This window comes from Musca autumnalis, unplaced genomic scaffold (genome assembly GCF_047663935.1).
Source record: "Musca autumnalis isolate F117 unplaced genomic scaffold, ASM4766393v1 scaffold_4, whole genome shotgun sequence".
Classification (NCBI taxonomy): Eukaryota; Metazoa; Arthropoda; class Insecta; order Diptera; family Muscidae; genus Musca; species Musca autumnalis.
The window spans coordinates 2,098,713-2,124,775 of record NW_027411977.1 but is presented as its reverse complement, the minus strand read 5'-3'; the positions used below and the strand labels follow the sequence as shown (position 1 = coordinate 2,124,775).

General features: G+C 33.6%; 1 protein-coding gene across 1 annotated transcript; it reads right to left on the bottom strand.

The window, feature by feature from the left end:
- Window positions 1-5,504: 5,504 nt before the first annotated feature.
- Window positions 5,505-15,800, bottom strand: LOC141401738 (uncharacterized). The gene is made up of 6 exons (XM_073982138.1): window positions 15,480-15,800; window positions 15,244-15,417; window positions 14,351-14,555; window positions 6,152-6,552; window positions 5,933-6,085; window positions 5,505-5,860 (listed from the first exon to the last, which is right to left on the bottom strand). Exons 1-6 carry the CDS (start codon window positions 15,798-15,800, stop codon window positions 5,564-5,566), a joined length of 1,551 nt encoding a protein of 516 aa, XP_073838239.1. The 3' UTR covers window positions 5,505-5,563.
- Window positions 15,801-26,063: the final 10,263 nt, after the last annotated feature.

The window sequence follows — 26,063 nt, the reverse complement described above, 5'->3', positions numbered from 1 at the left end:
ACAGACGGGCGGACATTATTCCAAACTCATAACACGATTATAGAACTCGTGATTTTACGTCGTTTGGTGCATATCTCATGAGTGTGCTCCTTACAGCATCCTAGTAATTGGAGTTGAAAGGCCAAAATTTCATCCGTGAATTTTCTTACAAAACATATTTTTTGCGTGTAAAATTTACAACTGTCATTCAATTTCCTTTGAAACCCGCGTGAATTTAGTGTTTTTACGCGACGGTTCTAATGAAGCCTTCCGCGATCGAATTCATCTACTAAAACCGCGGATATAGATACCTTGAAAATCGGAAAATCAGCAAAAATATATTTTGACAAATCCGCGTACTAAACCGCGATTTTCTTTAAAAATTTTTACATAAATGAAATCCTTTACTCGCGATTATAATATTTTCGGAAACGCGTGTCATAAAAAACAGAGATACGCGAGTAATATGGGTATTTCGCCAAAAATTGAATGTGGAGGCACATCCGCGGTTTTTGAAGAATCTATTTGAAATAGGTGTATATTGACGTATTTTTGATGGGTGCTGATGAAACCGGATGCGCATCAAAATCGTATGCACATTGCGCGACTTTCTCCAACGTTAAGGTTTTTTGCAGTGCATGATGCAACTGGCGGCACACAATGGCCGCTGAGTGAAACATCGAAATATGCATAAATATTAAAAAAGAGATTGTTTCGCTTTATCCAAAATCGGACGCGCATCAACCGACTTTAACTAATTTGCGAGTTACAAGCTCTTTAATTTTCATATCTTTTAAATGATAGTAATTTCAATATTACTCTTAATTTCCTATCCTTATAAGTTAGCTTTCACGATGGTAAACCATATATTTTGATAAAGTTTTAGCAGAATACTTTAATTTATGTATTAGATTTTAGCGAAATAGTTGGATAACTCTCAAATATTTTTTTCTAATTTTTCGAAACAAACAAAAAAATATATTTGTAACAATATTTTCCAACAATAAGTTTTTCTCTTTTGTTGTTGCTATAATATGCAATTTATGTACCCAATCTCTATAAATTTGGTATCATATTTTTCTACGCATTGTCTAGATTCCGCATATATTTTTTAATTTATTTTTTAGAGGTTTATACGGACTCTGAGTCAGTATAATTTAAATTTATTGCCAGATATTTTTAATTTTTTCGATTTTCCGCGAAAATAAAAACACATTTTGGAAATTTTGGTGCATCTACGGATGGATATCAAATGCTGTTACTGATATATGCTTACATTTTCTCAATACAAAAAATAAGAAATTTTAAAATAATTTTTCTTTATAAGAGTATAAAAACCGCTAAAACTTTTGCGCGCATCGGCCAATTTCGTGAACGCGAGCAGATTTGAAACCAGATTTTTTTCCTTTAACTCTATACCAACAAGTAAGAAAGTATCAGTCAGCTGAGCCGACAGAGATATACCCTCAGCCACGTACCCGAAGAAAAAAAGTGAACACAATACTTCTGTTGGTTTTTTAGCTGTTGGGAAAATTTTCCAGGTGGAAAGGGCTGCAAAAAACTACATGTTGCAAAAAAATTCCGAATGATCAAAGACGAGTGTATTTTTCCAAACTTTGGGTAGGGTGTAGCCATAGGAGTGATCCGATGTAGTACATATTCGGACCTAATACAAATCTGTAGGAAATATTTTTTTTTTCTTTATTAGTCTATGCATATTTTCCTTACAGACAATATAATTAAATATGTTGTACTTAATTTTCTGAATTTAAATATACTACAATTTTACTTTTCAATTTACAAAGTTTGAGCTAAATCGATTTCTCTCTTAAAGGGTTATTTTACACATTAGCCAGTTTAGGTGGTGCCGGTAGGATTTTCTGGACCTTTTTGGGTCATTATATCAGGAAGTATGGACTTTCCCACGAAAAAAATTACAACGTCGTAACAGGGGCCGTAAATGCAACCTGCTGCGCCACAAATTAATAAGATCAGAGAGGAGTTGTTAAACTATACTTTTTCCAAATTTTGTGTGGGAATTTGAGTACCTCCCACACAAAATTGTGGACCGATATAGTCCATATTAGAACTCGATCTATGCCTGAAAGTAATATTACCAATAGCAAAGTTTGGCTCAATTCGGTTATTCCCTCCTAGAGTTATCATGCCCACAATCTTGGCGAAAAATTTTGAACCTTTGTAGGGGAGGTACCGGAAGGAGTGGACCGATATGGTCTATCTTCGAATTTAAACTAAGTTTGGACAAAATATTGAAAGACCCAAAATTTTAACCAAATATGTTGAACCGTTCGAGAGTTATCGTGCAGTCCAACTACGACACATGGTATTATATGGGTTGTTTGCAGTTTTCGTGCTGATTTCTGAGGATATATGGACTTGCTCCTGAAAAAAGTTATATCGTCGTAATGGGGGTAGTGAATACAAGTGGCTGCAACAAAAATCAAAGCGATTCGAGAGCAGGCCTTAAACTGTACTTAAGCAAAATTTTGTGTGGGAGGTACCCGAAAGAGTGAACCAATAGGGTCCATATTGAAACCTCATCTATGTCTGGTAGAAATGTCACGATGTGCAAAGTATGGACTAATTCGGTTACTCCCTTCAAGAGTTATCGTGCGGACAATTTTTCCGAACATTTTTGAACTTTTGTGGGGGAGGTACCTGAAGGAGTGGACCGATATGGCCCATCTTCGAACTTAAATCAAATCTGGACAAAATATTTCGATACCCAAAATTTGAACCCAATCGATTCATCCATTCGAGAGTTATCGTGCGCACCAGCCAGCCAGACAGACGGACAGACAGACGGACGGACATTGCTAGATCGACTCAAAATTGTCTGAAACGGATATCGTACAAACATACTTGGGGTCTAAAACCATTATATCGATGAGGCACATTTTTGGCCGTATCAAAGTGTAAATACCCTCTTTAGCCTAAAGGCTGAGGGTATAAAAATCGTAGATGTGCTCGCGAAAATTTTTTTAATTTTTTTTAAATGGAATTGCAAAGGAATTTTGTTATTTGCCATATACCCTCTTTAGCATAAATGCTGAGGGTATAAAAAGGTGTGCGCTTGTATACCCGTCTTGTTCCGAAATTTTTCGTATATAGGGGTTTAACACTCTCTCCTATGGACAGGAACAAATCTCGGCCAACGCGAACAAAATTTTCATTTAAATCGAACAATTTTTTATGATCGATCTGAATTCAGTCCAAACATTCAACTTACGCCGAAAGTTATACATTCCAGTGATCAGCGCAACAATATCTACCTCTGGAAAAAATTCAGAAAAATCGGAGAGTTTTTACTAAACTAGAGTTAATCCACGCCGTTCTACCATTAAAAAAGTACGGAAACACTATGAGAAATACCAATGAGAATATTTTGATATTAATTGCACCAATTCACCATCTACGTTTTTTATTGCGCTATGTGAGAGGTGTTGCAATTTTTAATACTTTTTATACAAAAACAAGCTTGCATATCATGAGTACTGCGATTTCGATGTTGATTGCGCTGAAATCACGAAATGAGAAGATTTCATTTTTATATGCGAAATCATGGTAAAACGCATTTTATATTTAACAGTTTTATAAAACATGCATTATTTATGTTGTCAATTTCATACAATGTCTGTCAAATAAATTACGTAAACTCCCAAAACACCTGTTTAAAGTGCAAGTGTAAAATGCGTTTAAATTTTGCCTGATTTTGCACGAAATTACGAAATGATGCCAGCTATAAAAGCGTTTTTAAACTAGCACAAAAATCTGGTTTTAATCCTATTGCGTCATTTATTTGCTAAAACAGGCAAGAATAAAAGACGATCACTGCGTAATTTATTACAAACAACACCGTTTTTTTGTCATAAACTAATGAAAAATTAAACTGTTTTAATAATAAAAAAGTGAAAATAAATGATAGTCAAATAGTTGATAAACTTTGGTATTGTGAAATTCTTTTTTGTCTGTTTAAAATATATTTTGTAGAAAGTAAAATATAAAATACCGACTAAACAACATGAAATAAGTATTTTAGAGTTTCAGAATGATCTGAAGAAATACTGAACACATTATATGTATGGACAATTATGTAGACATTCATATATTTTATCGATTTTCACCCGCTAGATGCAGTTTTTCCTATTTCATCTGTTCGACACATAAGTTCTACTACTTTAGGGCTATAATATTGCTGAAGAAAGCAAAATTATTATTAGTTTTTGAGATAAAGCCTCGAACAATGGAAAAAGGGTTGTTTTAGCCCGGTTTAGATGAGGTTGTAAAATTCAAACCCGATCTAACAATGCAAAACCCTACTAGGGTTTTTGTAGTCTTAATATGCTCTTCAGAAAATGCCCATTATAAGTTGTTTGCATTTTCAGTGTTGCACAGTGTTGTATTATAATTATAGGTATCTATCTTTCGCGTACATAATTCTAGAAGTTCTAACTCATTCATATAATGTTGAAATATTGTATTTAAAAGTTCCTTCAAAATCTAATTAATAAAATAATTTCCAATTTTATTGTAATATTCTTAATCTGTATTAATAGTTGCAAAACTGCAAAATAGTACTATTAAGAACTATTTTTCCAATTTTGTGCTTCGAAACCGTTCTCGAACTAAAAAAGTTTAAAGTTTAAACAAAAATGGAATTGCTATTTTCTACCACACAAATTTAGGTGAGTAGAAACTAGCAGCTTTTTTGGTGGCGTCTGATTGGCTGATACGTTGACTTTGACATTTCGGCCAGATTGTTTACAAGTATTGCCATTTTTCCGTTCCCGTACATTTTTAATAAATTTCTGTGGTAAAGAAAATGTGTAAAGTTTGCTCTTTTGCTAACTTTACCATTAAAAAGTACGGGAGCAAAGTATATATTTCGAAGTACAGTCAAACCTCGGTTATCCGTAAACTTCGATTATCCGGGAAAGGAAACCACCGAATTTTTTGTTCATTATATTGCTAAAATTTTTATGATCCTGATTTATAATTCATTCGACCAAATTTCAATGGACAAAAACAATGCAAAATTGTATTATTTGAGAGCAGTTTCAATATTTTGAACTCCGCATCATATTCATAATTGTTCTTATTTATAAGTATAAGTAGATCTCATATATTTTTTTGATTAAAAATACATATGAAATAGTATTATTTCATTATCCGGGAAAATCGATTATCCACTATGCCTCAGGTCCCGACCATTACGACTGTACTTCAATGCAGTTCGGAAAACATAAGTATTTTAATTTGAAGATATTCGATTTAGAAAATGTTATATAACAGTTCAATATGCAATTGTATTGTTGTCGGCCCCAATTTGGGAAGTTGTATGTTTCGGGTATCGGGGACAAATAACTCCATCTAATTATCATATTTGTGGTTTTGTAAATAAATAATCTTCACAACTACTTTTCAATATTTTGATTAAAATGCATGTCAACCAGAGATAACTTCACAAAAAGCTCTCGAATTTTCATTTAACACCACACAATTTATTTTCATGAATTTTTTGAAGAGACACACATGATAGAAGAAAATTTCGCCTGGATTATCCTCACAAGTTACAGAATTGAACTACTGGTCCCCATATTTCTGGGAAGGTAATTTCCTCAATTTTACCATTGTCTAAAATCCATGTGGAACCATTGGCAGCAATTTTTAAAACTATCATTAGATTGTTGGCAAATGTCTCGGCACCTTGAGGTTCTACCCATTCAAGTTTACTTATAAGTTCTGGTAAATACTTAAGACCCATGAATTTCGAAAGAGCCTGCTCAAACATTGGCGATGCGGTTCCACCGGGGCAAATAGTTATAAAACTGACACCAGTTTTGTTGAAATAAACGGATTTCTGAAAATAAAAACAGACACATCCACACATAACAAACATAACATATTGATACTGTGAACCATTAAAACTTACCCCAAGGGCCCTGGTAAAATGAAGCACAGCGCTTTTGGTTACACCATAAATACTAAAGATTTCGCATGGATTTAAACCTGCTATCGATGATATGTTAACTATGTAACCCCCTTGACCACCATTAGCTTTGCTCATGTACTGTATTAGTCCAGTCTGTAGTTGGCATAACATTATATTTTAATCGTTTGCTCCGATAGAAAAACAAAAATAATAACTTACCAGATTTATTTGTACTATTTGATTGATTTTTCCCTCATCGATAATACCAGCTCCATTTACAACCACTTCGAAGGTACTTATCTTATCTTTGGCTTTTTTAAAAGCTGTTCGTATGTTTTCGCCTTTGCTGATATCTAGGTGGATATAATCCACGTATACCTGCTTGTAAGTATTTTGTAAATAGTTTAGAAATTCTTCGTTGCAGTGCAAATCGAAAACTAAAAGACTTTTCACAGAATTCATTAGAAATGATTCAATACATTTCTCTCCAATGCCGCCGAATCCACCCACATAGATAACGTTCTTTCCCTTGAGTTCCATGATGCTGACGATTCGATGTGATTGCCTTCTAACGACTGTAACTTCCCAATGAAATGATATTCTTGAATGACAAAATATCACTGGTATTGAAAAATTCTTAATTAGTATTCATTGAATCTCGTTACGTTTAATAAATCATGTCAATTATTCATTTGCTGGTTTTGCTATTTTTACTCCTCATTATTGCAAAATTGCATGGGGTCGTGTACCTTTGACAAACTGCATGTTTAAATGAAAAAGGTACGCACATTTATTAACTTATTTGAAATATTTATAATAATAAAACAAAAGAGCAAAGGCTATAGTCAGGATGCAACCGACTATGTAACACCCTACACCAATGACCAAATTCTTTAATAATTATACCCTCAGCCTATAGGCTATGAAGGGTATATACACTTTCATACGGGCAAAATGTGCCTCATCGAAATAATGGTTTTAGACCCCAAGTATGTTTGGACGAAATGTGTTTCAGACAATTTGGAGTCGATTGAGCAATGTCCGTCCGTCTGTCTGTCTGTCTGTCTGGCTGGCTGGAGCGCACGATAACTCTCGAACGGATGAACCGATTCGGTTCAAATTTTGGCTTTCGTAATATTTTGCCCAAACTTAGTTTAAGTTCGAAGATGAGCTATATTGGTCCATTCCTTCCGGTACCTCCCCCACAAAAGTTCGGAAATGTTCGGAAAATTTGTGCGCACGATAACTCTTGAAGGGAGTAACCGATTTGGTCCATACTTTGCCCATCGTGGAGCGTGTACCAGACTTATATCAGGTTTTAATATGGACTCAATCTGTCCACTCCGTCGGGTACCTCCCACACAAAAATTTGGAAAAGTTCAGTTTAGGACCATCTCTCGAATCGCTTTGATTTTTGCTTTAGCTACTTGTATTCACTGCCCTCCATACGACGGTATAAGTTTCATCAGGGGCAAGTCCATACTTCCTGAGAAAATAGCCTGAAAGTTGCAAAAAACCCCTATGACACCGTGTGAAAAGGTTGGAGGGCAAAATAACTCTCTAACAGGTCTGCCGATTCGGTCCAAAGTTTGGCCTTATTAATATTTTGTCCAAACATAGTTTAAGTTCGAAGATGAGCTATATCGGTCCATTCCTTCAGGTACCTCCCCCACAAAAGTTCAAACATTTTCGGAAAAATTGTGCGTACGATAACTCTCGAAGAGAGTGGCCGAATTGGACCATACTTTACACATCCTAATATATCTACCAGATATAGATCAGGTTCAAATATGGACTATATTTGTCCACTCCATCCGGTACCTCCCACACAAAATTTCGGATACATGTTCACTTTAAGACCTGCTTTCGAATCACTTTGATTTTTTGAAGCAACTTGCATTCGCTGCCTCAATTGCGATGGTAAAAGTTGTTTCAGGGGCAAGTCCATACTTCTTGAGCAAACAGCCCGAAGGGTGTAAAAACCCCCTATGGCACCATATGTAGTGGCTGGAGATCCACTTCCATAATGGTCAATGTCGATCCATTCCTTTTTGTATCTCCTCCGCAAAACGCTTGATCTTTAATCATAATCAACATTTTTGTCGGTTCAAACGCCCAAAATTTTTAAAACCCCCTAAAAACATACGTTTTTTGGGAAAAAAAAGTTTCAATATATTCAGGCTGAGGGTATATCTCTGTCGGCAAAGCCGACTGATACTTTTTTACTTGTTATTTTTATATTTGACTACTCTCGACAATCTACTGGTATTGATTGAACGCTTTGCTGGTCTTCTTAATTACCATTTTTACATTATTTTAACACACCAACTAGAAAGAGAAGTATTTGCCATTAAAATAAAAACTAGTAAATATTAAAATTGGGATAGCATTGCGCATTTTACAATAACTCTGATATTTAAACATTAATGCCAAAATATTTTTTTTTGTGCTTAAAGTGGCCTTGTTCCTTTCGGCTTCTTGGTCGCGGCGGTATTTCCACAACAATTTGTTAAAAGGTATTTACACCTTGTTGTTTCTTATTTATTTTTAAAATTACAAAAGTTTTTTTAGGTTATTATTTTAAAGCCCGTGGGCGTAGAATCTAATTTGCGTCTATGCGTCTTTTCTTTGAGCCGTCCGAAGACGAACTGAATGCCAAAATATTTGGTATTAATTCAAAGCTCTGCACTGTGGGACCAAAGTCAGGTTTTTGAGGCAAAAAATCACAGGGACAAGCTAGACCTTCAAAATGTCGTGCAGATGCTTATAATCGGCCTAGAAACGAATCTGCCAAATTTGGTTGATATATGTTTATATATAGATTTCAAATAATTGAAGGGCCAAAAACGCAAATTTTGTCCAATTATGATGAAATTTGGACAATGCTGCCAAATTCTGACTATAAATATGTTTCAAATTTCAAATTTGGATATAGCTCCCATATATATATTCGCCCGATTTGAGGTATTCAGTGCACCAAATACGCAAATGCTGTGTAGTATTGATGCCACTTGGGAAATGTGGCGAAATTCGGACAATAAATAAGTTTACCATGTTATATCTAAATCGGTTCAGATTTCAACATATGTACCTCACATATACATTTTTCTTCCGATTTGATGTTTATTGTACACTAAATTCGTAAAATAAGTCCGATCCGGATCAAATTCGGCACTTCTGGCCGAAATCCAATTTTTGTTATATTCAGTTCAGCGTTAACTATAGTCCTCTTATACACTCATACCTCTTTATACGGCCCCTCTTTTTACGCCATTTCTCTATAACGGTCTGTTTATATAAAGGAACACCTTCGCTTTACGGCGCTTTGTGCCTCGTTATGCGGCCAGAAGAAATCGTTAATTTAAGAAGAATATCAGAGAAATGTTAAACAACAGACACTGGACAAATTTTTTAAAGCTGTTCCATGAAAAACTTGATTTACAGGGTGTTTTTGTAAAAATGCTTGCCTGTCACACGAACCGTTCGTACTAAAACGTATACGTTCAAAATTTGGTTCTTGTAAAATTTTACGAACCATTCGCTTTTATCTAAAAGCTTTCGTCTATTTCATAAAAGCTTTTATATTTCAGGGTTTCCATGATACTTATTTTGTGAATTTTGCATAGGCATCTGCACGTAAAATTTGCTATTTGATGGCAACCCCGATAAACAGATGACCAACAAAAAATAAGAAAAAAATGTAATCAAATTTGTCCAAAAATAATTGTGATAATATGAAGAAACGGATGTACATATACGCGTGTGCTTCTATGAAAATAAATAAAATTGAATTCCCTTCCAGTTAGCGTGTGTTTTGTGCCATTTATTACTCAAATTATTTAATTTTCATTCAAAACGATGGGTCTTTTCCATTCGTTTATTTTTGACGTATTCGTTCGTCTGATTTTGTTACGAAAACCAAAAAAATTACGAAAATAAAAAGCTATCATTTGTTTGTCACACGAATACAAACGTCAACCGCTATGAAAACCAAATTGTGTCTTCGTTCATGAAATCGACGAACGAATGGACAAAAACATTTTACAAAAACACGCTGTTAAATTAAACTTATTACATATTTAAGATATTTTCATACACACTATTTGAATTGTTTTGGGTTTTTGTTTTTTACATACATACCTACTTAATTTTCATGCTTTACTTGTTTTTATTGCTTTATATATTGATTTTTATTAAAACCACTGTGAATTCAAACCTTATTTTTACAATAAATCGGAACCGATCTCTTAATGTTAATATGGATTTGTATGAAATGTATCGCCTCGCTTTACGGCGTTTCGCTTTACGGCCGACATTTTGGGAACGTATCTATGCCGTATAAAGAGGTATGAGTGTATACCCAGCAAACAAATCGTACCGATATCGTAACGAAATCGGAACAAATTTCGGACGTTATGTCCGATATCTGATCCAAAATCGTAACGATATCTTAACGAAAGTTGTATGAAGTGGTTGACATAATTTCGGAACGAAATGTCGGAGCGAAATCGGATCGATTTCGGTCAGAATTCGCAACGAAATCGGAAGAAAATCCTTGGGAAATTCGGAATTCGAATTTCTTCCTCCGAACTTTCGTACAGATTTCTGAACGATTTCGGAATAATGTCGTATGAAAATCTGAGGTACCTTCCGAACTTTCGTAAAGGTTTCTGAATAATTTTCGTATGATTATCGAAGAAAAAATTTTTCTCTGATGCCTCTTTTTTATTGATAAATTTTTTTATTGGAAGATTATAATTTCAAAGATATCTAATGATTTTCACTGTTGTTATCATTTTGTAGTTATAGTAGAACAATGTAAACTTTGTGTACGAATATGTTGAGTCTATCAGCACTAGCTTGAATTATTATATGTTGCATTTATATTTAAAATATTTAAAAAATGCATATGCGAATTTTATAACCAACCATTTTGTTTTTCGACAACAAACTAAAATGTTACTTGTTAGATATATACAAAAGGTGGTTGTTGTGCGAAGGGAAAATTGTTTCCGACATATCGATCCGAATTCGTAACGAAATCGGAAGAAAAACATTAGCAAATTCGAAGGGAAATTTACTTCCGACATTTTCTCCGAAATCGGAACGAAATCTGAACAAATTCCCCTACGAAAAATCGTATAGAAATCGATACGAAATCTGAACGATTTTGCTTCCGAAATTGTTTCGATATGTCGGACATTTTCATTCTATTTACAGCGTGTTTTTGTAAAAATGCTTGCCCGTCACACGAACCGTTCGTACTAAAACGTATACGTTCAAAATTTGGTTCTTGTAAAATTTTACGAACCATTCGTTTTTATCTAAAAGCTTTCGTCTATTTCATAAAAGCTTTTATATTTCAGGGTTTCCATGATACTTATTTTGTGAATTTTGCATAGGCATCTGCACGTAAAATGTGCTACTTGATGGCAACCCCGATAAACAGATGACAAACAAAAAATAACAAAAAAAAATGTAATCAAATTTGTCCAAAAATAATTGTGATAATATGAAGAAACGGATGTACATATACGCGTGTGCTTCTATAGAAATAAATAAAATTGCATTCCCTTCCAGTTTTCGTGTGTTTTGTGCCATTTATTACTCAAATTATTTAATTTTCATTCAAAACGATGGGTCTTTTCCATTCGTTTATTTTTGACGTATTCGTTCGTCTGATTTTGTTACGAAAACCAAAAAATTTACGAAAATAAAAAGCTTTCATTTGTTTGTCACACGAATACAAACGTCAACCGCTATGAAAACCAAATTGTGTCTTCGTTCATGAAATCGACGAACGAATGGGCAAAAACATTTTACAAAAACACGCTGTTAATGTTAAGTTGATACGATAGGGTATTAATTTGGTTAAGGCGTGCGCAAATGTTATTAATTTGTTGTTTAACTCTATTAAACTCTATTAAATTTCGGAGAAATCATGTCTATAACATGTTTAGGTTTTCGCTAGTTTTCTAACTAAAAATTAAAAATATCCAACATTTTAAGTTTTACGAAATCTGGAAATTGATATTTTTTAATTCGCAAGTATACGCAAATTTTCTTTTCAAAAACTGTTAGCTGATATCGTCATCTTTCACCAAATATATATGTATATTTACGAGAATACGCCTCGATACCGAAAGTTACACTCCAAAGAACACATAGACGATACCACAGACTACATCAAAAACATCACTTACTGACAACAAATTATTGACCACGTCTAATATTGCATTTACATTTTTAATAATAATCTTAATTTACATACCATTACCCGTATTTTCCATTTAAAAAAAAAATATATGATATCAACAGATCAGGTTTTGGCGCCAAAATACCTAAATTGTTTAATTACGACCATGGCACAATTACCCAGGTAGTGGCATCGTAAAATTTTGAATATGTTATGTCAAAACTTTCTTTATGTTGTTGGGGAAATTACAACAAAAATAATCTTTTTATAAAGGGATTTGACTTTTCATATTCGATCAGCTGGTGTGATACCACTACCTGGTAGTTCTGCCATGATTACGACTGAATGCCAGAAATAAAAGGAATAAAAATTATGACATCTTTGACAGCTTGGCATGTAGTCGAGGGTTGTTGCCAGATTGTAATTTTTTGGTTTTGGAGGTTTGAAAGTGCTAAGAATATAATTCCGTTATTATTTGATTTCAATCACTGACTTAAAAAATTACCTTTTGCCTCAAAAACCTCTCATTTTTCGAGTTATCAACAAATATTAAATTAAATTAAATTAAAATTTTTGTCGGTAACTCAAAAAAAGAGTTACAGAATTCCACTACTGATGTTCTAGTTTCATTATCAAGCTCTCCCCTTGGAATATGCCCAATATCCACCAGATACATCCACAAAAATACAATTTAAGAAATTGCAAATTGGGATAAATTGCGCTGTTCGTCTATTTTTATATCTGCAGTATTTGACCTCTTTTGGTAATGCAACTGACATCAGTTTTATATTCAGAATGTCTTTATTAATATACATAGGTCACCTTTTGATTAAATACCCTCACCAAGGCTGGGATATCCGTCATTACAATTACAAATAGAAAGAATGGAAAATTGGGATGTATTACCGACTCTCTTGTTTGACAGAATTTCCTTTTGGAATACCCCTATAGCATAAGAATAAAACACCGGGTATATGTCAAAAACGACAATGAAAACGAGTCAATATCGATTAGCTGTCAATGAAAATCGTACCTAAATTTTTCTGAGAAACATTTTACGGCATTTGGATGCTGTAAAATCACATTTTGCTTTCGATTTGACTTAAGACATGTAATCTCAAAACGAATTTACGATAACGCCAAACAGAGATATAAAACTATTTTCTAAATAAATTCATCACGCGATATCTCAGAAACTTAACCTATGGCGAAAGTTTCCTTTTGGGCTCTTAGTATACTCACCAAGGAATTTCATATCCAAAAGGAATTTCAATTATCCTATCCGAGTGAAACTTGAGGATGGTAATTTTACGCTATTATATATTCGGCCGATGTCATACATTTAATGCACTAAACACGCTACGATGTCACATTTCGATGAAATTTGCAAAATGTGACGGAATTTGGTCTAGAAAAAATCTCACCAAATTATATAGAAATCGTAGTGGTGTAAGGAAAGGATCAAAGTCGGACAGGGCCGTATCACACAGCCGGCCCTGCCCGACTTTGATCCTTTCCTTATTGGTTCTATTTTAACTTTTAATTAATTTATTGTTGGTGTTTATGGGTTCCGTAGGATGACGGCAGCCGTCAAAGTCTATAAGAGTAACTCCTGTCCATGTCTTACATTTATGTACATTTACTTAGCCTTGTTCCCATGAACACGGAATATACAATTTAGGAGGTCAGATCCTTCCTCCTAAGGTCCGCCGGACTACGTTGGTCCTGTTGAATCTGTAATAGTATATTTTTCTTTTTATCGCCATCGGACTTAAGTTCACTCAAAACCACCTTTGTTTTGTAATTTTTGAAAGACGAAATTTACAGCAAGCAAAGTTCTACCCATTATGTCGATGTCATTTGCATAGATTAGTTAGTTACATACGTTGCTTAGGATTAAATGTGCCATTTCGTATTACATATTCCAGAACGGCAACACAAACACTACTAGCGTTCAGTGCACTTACGTTGCCAGGGGAAAGACCCAAGGAATTAAATAATTTAAAAAATAATATCCAATGAAAGGCAAAACACGAATATATACGTGTAAAAGTAAAACGTTACATCGTTAATAATACATTTGGTATATACCCTTTTTTATTCACTATTATCTCAATGTTTAACCAAAACCAATCAAATTTATTTTGAATTATATGCCGGTCCCCAGACATTGGGGACATTGATCTCTTCAATTTTGCCATCATCCAATATCCATGTTGAACCGTTTGTTGCTGTTTCCAAAACTTTCATTAGATTTTCAGCAAACACTGTCGGTGTTTGGTGTATCGCAGAATTAAATACACGATCAACATTTGGGAAGTATTTGGCCGATATCAAGTTGGACGCATCGTTCATCATTGGCGTTATTACGACACCAGGGCAGATGGTGATAAAACTAACTCCACTTTTCTCGAAATACAGGGGTTTCTAAAAATAATATAAAAATACACTCATACATATCTTCTGGTCCAATTGGTTGCAGTGAAATAAACAAGGTAGGACATAGCAGCCGACTGATTCGACTTTTTCATTTTAATACGTACTTTTTTTAATATGAACGTTCAGTTTTAACAGAAATAGTTATTTTGACGTTTGTAAGGAATTTAATCCCTTCAGCCTTGTGGTGAAATAAACCATTAAACCATTTATTATATTATTTTTGGTCTTCCATTCATTTTTCGCGATTTTATTTTATTTTATAAAATGGCCCAAAAATTAAAAAAGAAAAAAAAAAACAAGACAATCAGTTGAAATTTTTGCCTTTAGGGGCGAAGATCATTTTAATATTAATTTTAATTAATTTCTACTTGGAGTTGAGCTCTATGATCGAAGATTTTTGCAAGTGAAAGAGGAAAGCCGAGCAGTACAAGCCCTACACCCTACACTTATTGTTTTAGTCCTAATTTATATAGTTCACTTCGGCAGGTCTTTGTTAGTAGAAGCGAGAGGTTAGGTGAATGGAAATTGAAAAAAATCCCCTTACTGGCAATTTTCAGGGAATTCCTTTTATATATTTCATAATTAAAATTAAACGTTCCTACGTATAATCAAAAAAATTTTCATCTAACCCAGTTTAGAATGTGTTCGTAAATGACCTGTAGTGTCAAAAACTCACCGCCAGAGTGTTGGTAAAATAATTTAGGCCACTTTTGGTAGTTCCATAGATGCACAACAAAGCGGTTGGATTTAACCCAGACGTAGAAGATATATTGACGATGCATCCCCCTTGTCCACCATTCTCTTTACTCATATAGTCCATGGCTATCAGGGAGCTGTGGATTACACCGATCTAAATAGTCATGAAAAAGTAGATTATTTTTAGAAAAACATTTTAACTTCCAATAGACATACCAAATTAATTTGAACTATTCGATCTATGTTTAGTTCATTTCCAATGCCGGCTCCATTGACCACAACATCAAATGTGTTTATCTGCTCCTTTGCCTTCTGAAAAGCTTCTCTGATACTATCCGTTTTCGTAAGATCCACCGGTATATAGGCGACAACAGAGTTTTTGTACGTGCTTTGCAAATACTTTAAATACTCATCGTTCGACTGCAAATCCAGAATAAGTACACTCTTCACAGACTTCTTTAAAAAGGCCTCGACAGTCTTTTCACCAATGCCGCCAAAACCCCCCACGTAGACGATATTCTTTCCTGTCAATTCCATTTCGGGATAGTTATGTTTAGTTTTGTCTTTTGCCTTTGAATGGCAATCTGAAAATGACCTCCCAAAGACATATGCGTTCGTTTTAAACTATTTCCATGTTTGATAAAATTTGCCAATTTATCTTATAATCATCATAGTATGTATTTCACATTTCGATTATTATTGGAACAAAGGTGAAGTAATACAAAATGTTTGAAAACATTGGCTTTATGTTTTTATGCCAGACATGGAATGTTTGTGAAAACAGAATTTAATACTTAGTGAAAGATGGAGCGTGATACTTCATTTTTTCAAACAACAAACACATCTCAATAAACGTTTAATATGGGAATTCTTATCTTAGTTTTATCTTTAAACCCCATAATATTCGCAAAGGGTATTCAAGCAAACATTTAGATAAGGCCGTCGAAACGAACGTAAATGCTGAACAGACTTACATTTAATTAAACCTAAAAATACACATAAGGGAAATTCTAAAAAAAAAGTTTGGAAATGCTTTATGCTGAGGTTTATCGCTTTATAACTCTAAAAAATGATAAAACTCATATTACACTGTACAACAAAATTCATACCTTTTTCAAAATTACAAGAAAATCTGCGCAGATTATGAAAGATGACCGAAAAATTGAAGACACGTACATACATCGGCGTTTTGAAAGTTTACGTGGGGGTAGTTTCCCTTATTTGTACATTTTTGGAAATATTCGAGTTAGGGTTCCTTTGAATCCTTGCATTTTAGGCATATAATGTCTTTGGCAATATTACTGCCAAAAATGCGAGGAATCTTTTGGTTACAAAATTTAACCCTCTAGCGAGTCAGTAATAGGGTCTTTTTGGCCCCTTTTTCCTAAAACGTTTTAAATCCCCTATAAAATGTGATCTAATTGGAACCGAATATTCTATAAAAAATGTTCGCCATAAAATTTCTCTATAGGGCCTAGAAAACATTGTAAAAAGCAAAAACACGCTTTAGGGTTAATGCTGTACTTCATCTATCTTTATGCCATGTTGTCCCACAAAACATAATTCTAGATGGATGATGTTAAAGACAAAAATATTCTCCGTTAATTTTTACTATATGTCACCGAAGAAATGAAATATTTATTTACATAATATGTATAACAATGAAATATCTATATCAATTTTGAAATTTGTTTCGTTAATTTTTCGGTGTGATGCATGAAACTAATATGCTGTTTATATTATAAGGTTTGGCAGGGAATTGACATTTAAAGCCCAGTGGGTTTGTTAAATTCGGTTATATAAACGTACTATAACATGAGACTTAGTACACAAAATTTCACTACAAATCTCAGAATAAACTACATATCTAATTGTTGTAAAATAATTCAGCTTAATCTCGGGTTTTGTTGTTTTTAAATTTTAAAACAACAAGTTGTATTTAAAGTGGGATGTAGTTAAAATTGATTTAATTTCGGGAAAGGCAAAGAATACTAGTTTCGTCCAACGCCACTTGCACTCATCAGTTCTCTTAGTTCTTTGTATTGAAACAATGAACTCTTCCCCAATTTTATGATGGCCAGAGCTCAAGAATATATAATAAATTAAGCTGAATTATTTTACAACAATTAAATAATACACATCTCAACAAAACTGGCAAAAGTGAATCTATAAACTAAATATCGATATCGGAAGGGTGTGCTCCATACATCTTCCTCGTAATAGGAGTCAAAAGTCGTAAATTTGATGCGTACATTTGTATGAGAAATATACATATGTATTGAATTAAAAATGTACACGGTTCATACAGTTTCAGTTATGGTTTACTCCCTATAAACGGCGGTATATCCGGTATGTATACACCTGCGGTTTTTCACGAATCTTCTTAAAATGTTTGTTATTGAAATACATATCTTTAATAAGGATGCGACCTACAATCAATCGTATATAAATATAATATAAATTCAGCGTTCTCCTGTGGAGCCACTGAATTCTTGACGGAAAACTACACGCAGAGAAAAAAATATGATTGATCCAACAATATTCGAAGAGCAAAATATGTATTGTAGAGATATTGTTAAATTCCAAATGTAGTATTGTGATTCCAACAATTGGGTTTTGTTAAATCCAAAAATAGTTTTTGTCAACTGGACAATAGTTCTCTCTTTTCTTCGACAACTTTTTTTCTTCTCTCGCTATTCGATGCCGTGTTGAAAAAAACAATTATGGTGAGTTTTGTTGGTGTGACATGATGCCTTTATCTTTGTTTTTGTGTGTATGTATACCAACAATGAGACTCTTGTTTTTATTTGTTTCTGTTTTGTTTCATTCTTATATCTTCATTGTGCTTTGAGGTTTGGTGTTATACCGGAGTTTGTTATGGTGTTTAATTATTCCTTATGTTGTGGTGGGTGCTTGTGGCTTTTTGTTTGTCTTTGTTGTCAGCCAATGCAGCAAACCATGTATTGTGTTCATCAATGATTGCAATATTATACGCGACATTTATATCCAAGTTATGTGAAAAGTGTATATGAGAAGTATATACACTCAAATCAACAATTTCTGGGCTGGTTTTCTGGGTTGACAATACTTTTTGTAAACAAAATTAGATTATGATAGTTCCTACAATCGGTATTGTTAACGATTTTTACAATATTGCGGAAATACTAAGTTTGGTGCAATTTGGTGTTGGACGAACGGATGGAGCTGGAATCCTGAGATTTGGAATAAAGATTACTGTTATTATTTGGTATTATTGTCGGTGTAGGTTTGATATATATGTGGTTGTCGAAGTACGTACCATAAGTCTACGAAAATTACTAAACGGTACCGAATATTTTATTGGGTGTAGGCACAGAGCTGTTGTGTAACGTTGGTATATAGGGGTGGTTTAAGAAATACGTACATAAGTTTACGAAATGTATCAAATCGGTTTTAATTTTGGTATTGGGTGTAGTAACAGAGCTGGAATTCTAAAACTTGTGATAGTTGTTGGTATATAGAGTTAAGATATGGAAATGCATACTATGAAAAGTACTAAACGGTACAGACTTTGGTACAATTTCTTATTGTCTAAATGGGTTAGCAGGAATTTTGATATATTGGGAGGAGTTTCGGAAATTCGTACTTCGTATTTGGTAACATTTTGGTATTGTATGAACGATAACACTATGCAACACTTTAAAATGCAAACAACTTCTAGTATGCATTTTTTGAAAGTACATATTTAGACTACAAAAACCCTAGTAGGGGTTTGTCCTGTCAGATCCAGTTCGGCTTTTATGGCCTCATCTAAACCGGGCTAAATTTACACTTTTTTGCATTTATCAGGCCTTTATCTCAGAAACGAATAGGAATTTGGCCTTTGTATTCAGCAATATTGTAGTCCTAAACTAGTAGAACTTATCTTTTAAAAAAACCACATAAGAAAAACTCCATCTAGGACATCAAAATCTATAAAATATAGAAAATTTTACATAATTGCTGAAATTCTGGTCAGTACCGGCTAAACTATTGGGAGTTGAACCAAGTAACCTTTTGCAAAAATCTTCCAAATAAAGTTCTCAACAATTCTTTAGAACATTCTGAAACCCTAAAATGCTTACTTCATGTTGTTTCAGCGGTATTTTGCATCCTATTTCACGTATTTCAAACACAGTTCACACCAACTGTTTATTCTCGCATTTGGTATTTCACTACATTATTGACATTTTTATTAAATCGTCGTTGAAAAATGTACTGAAAACAACGGCATAGAGGCATTTTACAACAATGACATGTTCTGAAGATTTGTGTATTACATTCCAGGGAATATTTTCCAAAAGAAAATATTCAGAAAAAATTAACGGTTTTGGAGATACGGTGCAAAATGTATACAAATTGTGGAATTTTTGCATATATTTTGAAATTTGAGGCAATAAATGTAGTTTTTCGAGTTCATTGTTTCTCCAAATATTTTATTCTTGTCTTTATCTACAAATTTGCTTCAGAGGTCAGAAGAAGATTTGCATTGGTTTCAGAGATATAGCCCCGAATTTCTTTAAAAACTCAATATTTAACCATGTTTAGATGGGACCATAAAATCCGAGCTGGATTTGACACAACAAAACCCAACTAGGGTTTCATGTCGTTTGGGTCTGTACTTTAAAAAAATCCTCAGTTCGAATTGTTTGCACAAGATCACCTTAAAAATGTTGCACAGTGTAATATAAGAAGTTTTATGAAATCGTATTGGAAATACCTACTATAAAGCTACGAAAAAAGTACTAAATGGTATTAAAATTGGTCTTAGGTATATTTTTTAGAAGGATATTTTACCTTTTGAGGACAGAAATCTCTTCATTAAAATACCTCAAAAAATGGTCTCGCTGTTGATGTGTAGGGGTGAGATACGGCTGATTTTTTTGAAAATCGGACTAAAGTGGTACGAACAGGACTTATATAAAAATAAATATTAATTAAAATTGCCATTAGTACAAAAAATTTTCAGTGTTCACCATATTCCTTATTAACCCTTTGTGGCCCGATTTTGCCTGTGGGCTATTTTGCATGTTTGTGTATGCGTATTTCCCACACCGTTTGAGATATTTATAAATAAGTGTCGGTAGATAGTAAAGTGGGTGTCGGTAGATTGATTTCAAAAGAATAAAAAAATGGAAATTACTTTTAAATAAATAGCTAGATTGGCGAAGTTATGCTTGCTTAACACGTTCGCGGACGCATGCAAATTCAGAGAGGTGAAAAAAATGACACCCAATTATTTTCGAAATTAGTTTTTTTGTTTTTATTTTTACAGTGTTTTATTTAACTTGCTTTGTTTAATTATTGATTATTATTTTTTATTTATTATAGAATGTATCTTGTTGAAATAAATCGTATTATGTATATTAATCACCAAAACTTAAGATTGTATACAAGTAAATGAACAAAAATTGGCTGACAATGTGAATGCTATAGCATTCACGTCATTTTGCATCGGAATGCTATAGCATTCACGTCCGCGAACGTGTTAAGTATAAGTAGTCGAGTACAAATTTGGACATGAAATATTTTAGGGATTTTATAAAATGTCGTTAAATGTCAAACTAATTGAATAATTGCAGCCAATATTTTTTGAAAAATCTTACTGAGATGTTGATCTAACAAAATAAAAAAGCACACATACAATTTACAGTTCCAATTAGTAGTTACAAATTTTTGAAATTTGGAAGTTGCCTGTGGGCAACGTTGGGCCATTGTGATAATAAATTGGTTACATTAGTGGAAGTCGAAAATGCTGGTTAGTGGTATTCAATGAAATACAGAGAAGTCTTGTCCTTGTCCCGTATGGGATGTTTGTGGAATATTATATTATTAATTGGGACATTCGGGGTTGTGAAAAATGTTGTATTTATATTGTTATTTGAAGATTGGACTTGAATCAAGAAGAGATTGACACAGCTTTTGGTGAATGTACATATTACATGTTAGGAATTTGTATGATATCAAGCGAATATCTGTTCAAATATCGATGATGATAATTTTATATATTGTATGAAGGTCAATATTATCAGGTTTAGAGTCTACATACAAAATAATATTTTTTAAACGCTTCTACTCTGAAAAATATCAATATGAGCATTTCAGGTTATATGAACACTACCATATACATACGTCAAAATTGGCTAATTTGTGAACTATACATATATGATAAATATAGACCAATTTTCCATTAAATTTCCATCAATTTTCTTCTAGAATTAAACAAACTCATCAGATTATGCTTTTTCATATAACGATAATAAAAAGACTTAAGAAACAAATTTTTTTTCATTTTTATAACCACAATGGCCCGATGTTGCCCACAGGCAACATTTGGTACCTACCTAACCGCAAGGTTAGAGGTTCAGTATAATTCCAATAAAAATACTACTTATTAGAGGCAACAAAAACATGTTTTCTGCTTCTACTACGAAATTTTAAAATATTTCAAAAATATATATGACGAAAAGTCAAAAAAATTTAACATTGATGCAGCCAAGATTTGCACTGTTATAATTCGGGAAATATTGCAGGGTACCACGAAATATGACCATAGTTGAATCAAACGAAATGTTTTTAATCAAAGCTCAAAAATGTGGCTCAAAAAATTAATTTGCGAGGTACCTATGACCGCGTAAATGAATAAAAATAAGTAGAAACACGTTGAAGCAAACGAGCTTTTTTACTTGTTATTCGATTGCCGGTCAAACCGTTTAAAGTACGGATATCTGCCCAAAGTAAAAGTAGAAGAATACAAAATGAAGATTACACATCTAATGTATCAGTTTTCAAAATTTCCACTGCATCCACCTTTTATGGATGCTGACATTTTGAAGCCAGATTAAAGGTGTTTTTTGTATTTTTTATTTAACAGGGACGCGCATTCTGCTCTTTCTAAGAACCATTAATAGGATTAAAGTACTCGCGATTACGCATAATCTGATATGTATATTGAATATTTAGCCCAGACAGCATCACAGTAATCCACTGCCAAAGGCCAAAATTTAGTGCGATATTTTTTCGAAAAACCCTATTTTTTGGGTACAGTGTTTACAATATCCTTTTGATTGTGCTGGGACCCCAAGATATTTTAGTTTTTTAACGGTCCGGATCATATAAATCATATATCGTGAAAATCCACCCACTAGAACGGCGAAAACAGCAACTGCAAAAACCGTGGATCGTTTCCTTTTCAATGAAGAAACTAACACATCACTCGCGTTTTTGCGAAAACAGCGGTTTAAAAGAGTTAGTGGCATCGGAGCTTTATCCGATTTATCCCAAATATAGTGTGTGATGCTACATCCACGGTTCTTGATGGATTTTATCAAAATAGGTTTAGATCGAGGTGTTAGCGTGTATTCAAGAAGTGATTAGGATAAAAAATGTGTTTTTTTGCGTGAAATTTAACTAAAATAGAAGAATAACTCCGACCTATTTTTCCTACTTTTTTTTCAACTAACTCACAAAATAAATTTTAATAAATATTTTCTCTTACACAAATTTTATAAATTTTCTTAACATATTTTTTTGTTCGTGCTATAATTTGCAAACCACTAAACGGATTTGTATAGTTTTGGTTTCATTTAAATCTTCGCGATGTTTTTTTGAAGTCTTTCATAATTTCCGCAAAAATGTACAACCTTTCCACTAAAGTTATGGGACCTCAGTAAACATATAGTATGTAGGAAGCCATAAATTAACAAAGTTTCTCGATTGAATGAATAGCGTTTTTTTCTAATAATCAGAATTGAAACCGCCATAACTTTTGCGCGCAATATACAAAATTAGTATCTTGAACAGATTTGACAATGGGAATTTTTTCTCAATCCATGTACCAAAAATCGTTCATGTAGCGTCAAAATAAAATTTTAATTTTTTTAAATGGAATATTAAAAAATTCTGACTTTTCCTCATATATATTATAATATATTATTATAATATATCTATAATATATATTATTCTTTCAAAATATGGTGGCATAAATCATATTTTTTCTCTGCGTGTATGACCCGATTATTTTATTGACCATAGGTTTTAGACGGTCACACAGTACGATCGACAGCACTTTGTATACACTCTGGAAAATTTTTCGGACTTCATTCCGACTCCTGAACATCTCGAGTTTCGCACTACCACAATTTTCTTGATCTTTGTTCTTTCGCCTGAAACGACGCTTCTCATCGATATTTTTCTTCGGCGCTCTTCTTGCGTTCTTCCCTTCAGTAGACTTACGAAGCATCTTATCGCACCATAGATTTTTAAGTGGTGGTTTTTATACCCTCCACCATAAAATGGGGGTATTTTAAGTTTGCCATTCCGTTTGTAACTACTCGAAATAATCATTGTAGACCCCACAAACTTGATCAGCGTGCAATTCTGCATCGATATATCCATGTTCGTCTGTGGAAATCACTCTAGCGTCCGAACAGATTGAAGTAGGTGGATGCAATTTTGGTATATAGTACGAGTCATTTTAAGATATTTTGAATATATTTTTGTATTTGTGTTTCCAAAGGCTAAGAAACATTTCTACCATAAAATGTTTACATAGGTCCACGTTTTGATATAGCCCCATAGGACGATATCTCCCGATTTTCGGTATTTTGAAGGTTTTAGCCCCATTATCACATCGACATGACTGAAATTTGGTAGTTAGTCTTCGTTAAGGGTATACAACTTTCCACCTGACATTTTTATGTATAGGTCCACGCCTTCATATAGTCCCCATAGGACGATATCTCCTAATTTTCGGTATTTTTGAAGATTTTAGCTATATTATCCTACCAAAATGGCTGAAATTTGATATTTAGTTCTCCTTTGGGATACAAAACCTTTTCCCAGAAATTTATCGGTATCGGTCCCCGTTTTGATGTACACCCCATAGAGCAGTGCATCCCAATTTTCGGAATTTTGAAGGTTTTAGTCTCATTATAACATCGAAATGGCTGAAATTTCGTACATAACCTTCGTTGAGGGTATACAACTTTCCACCTGAAGTGGTCGGTATATTATTCAACTTCTTCATATAGCCCCCACAGAACAGTACCGCCCGATTTTCGTTATTTTGAAGGTTTTAGCCTCATTATTTCACAGAAGTGGCTGACATTTGGTATTTAGTCTTTTTCTACAAAAAGTTCTCTCAGAAATTTGTCGGTGTAGGTCAACGTTTTGATGGGACGTTACCTCCCGATTATCAGTATTTTGAAGGTTGTAGCCTCATTTTTCACCGAAGTGGCTGAAATTTTGTATTTGGTGTTTTTCTGGGCTAAAAAAATGTTCCTCAAAAATTTGTCGGTATACTGAATCTTCCTTGAGGGTATAACACTTTCCACCTGAAATTTGTCGGCATAGGCAAACGTCCCCATAGAACGATACCCCCCGATTTTCGGTTTATTGAAGGTCGTGTCCTCAATATCCCACCGAAATTTGTGAAATTTGGTATTCAGTGTTAGATGGGGGTAAAAAATTTTCCACCTGAAATTGTCGGTGTAGGTCCATGTCTACATACCTACATACCGGTACCTCCCGATTTTCGGTATGTTGAAAGATGCTGCTCAATATCACATCGAAATGACTGACATTTCGTAGTTAGTCTTCGTTCCCCACAGAAATAGCTAATATTTGGTATTAAGTCTTAGACATTCCACCCGAAATTTGCCGGTATAGGTCGATTTTCGGTATTTTGAAAGTTGTGGACTCAAATTTCCACCGATATGACTGAAATTTAGTATTTAAACTGCCATGGGTGTATAAAATATTGCAGAAGAGAATTATCAGTATAAACCCTTTTCAAATAACCCCCATAGAAGCGTACTTCCCGATTTTCAGTATTTTGAAGGTTGTGTCATCAATTTCCCATCGAAACGGATGAAAATTAATATTTAGTCTCCGTTGGTGGTATAAAACTTTCCAAGTTTTCGGTATTTTGAAACTTTTAGCCACATTATTCAACGGTAATAATTGAAATTTGGTATTTAGTCTTCGCTGGAGTTACGAATCTTTCTTCGGTCGGTTTGGATGTAGTTCAATTGAGCGGAAATGGCTGTTATGTTAGCAACAATCTTAATGTCATGTCCAGGGCCATATACTCTCTCAAGGCGCTCGTAGAATATACATACGTCGTTGTTCGATATACGAAAATAGTGTTGAGGTTGATAAATGTATGTACAGTATCGGACAAAACATTTGCAACTGACACATAAAATTTAGTTTCAGCTCTATAATATTTGTAAAAAAAAACAGCTTTTTTGTTCAGTTTTTCAGCATTAAAATGTTCTTCATACTCCGAACAAAACAACAACAATAAGTTGTTGTACCTTATAACAGCGTTCCACTTTAAATAGCGTACTTGAAAAAAATATCCCAAATTTTAGCAAGACAGAACAATTGCAACTCACTCCGTCATTATAGAAATAAGGCTCAAAATTACGACTTTTTACATTACATTTGTGTCATATCCAGATTTTTATTAGTTAACGCTATCTTTAAAACTGAATACATCAATATATAAAGTTAGAAAAAATACATTATGAATAAGAACGGAATATTTTAATCTAATAAGCTTGAAAAAGGCCTAGGAAATTGTATAACAGGAGAATATATTCTAGGATCATCCTTAAGAATAGCTTATAGTTGAGTACGAAGCCCATACAACATAAATTTAATGAATTTGTTCACGTTTTTGAGTGATTTGTTCTGCTGAAGTCCCTAAAAGGAGGGTCTGCTGTCAATAAACGTAATATTTTTCCAAGGTTAATTCCGATACAAAACTAACATTTT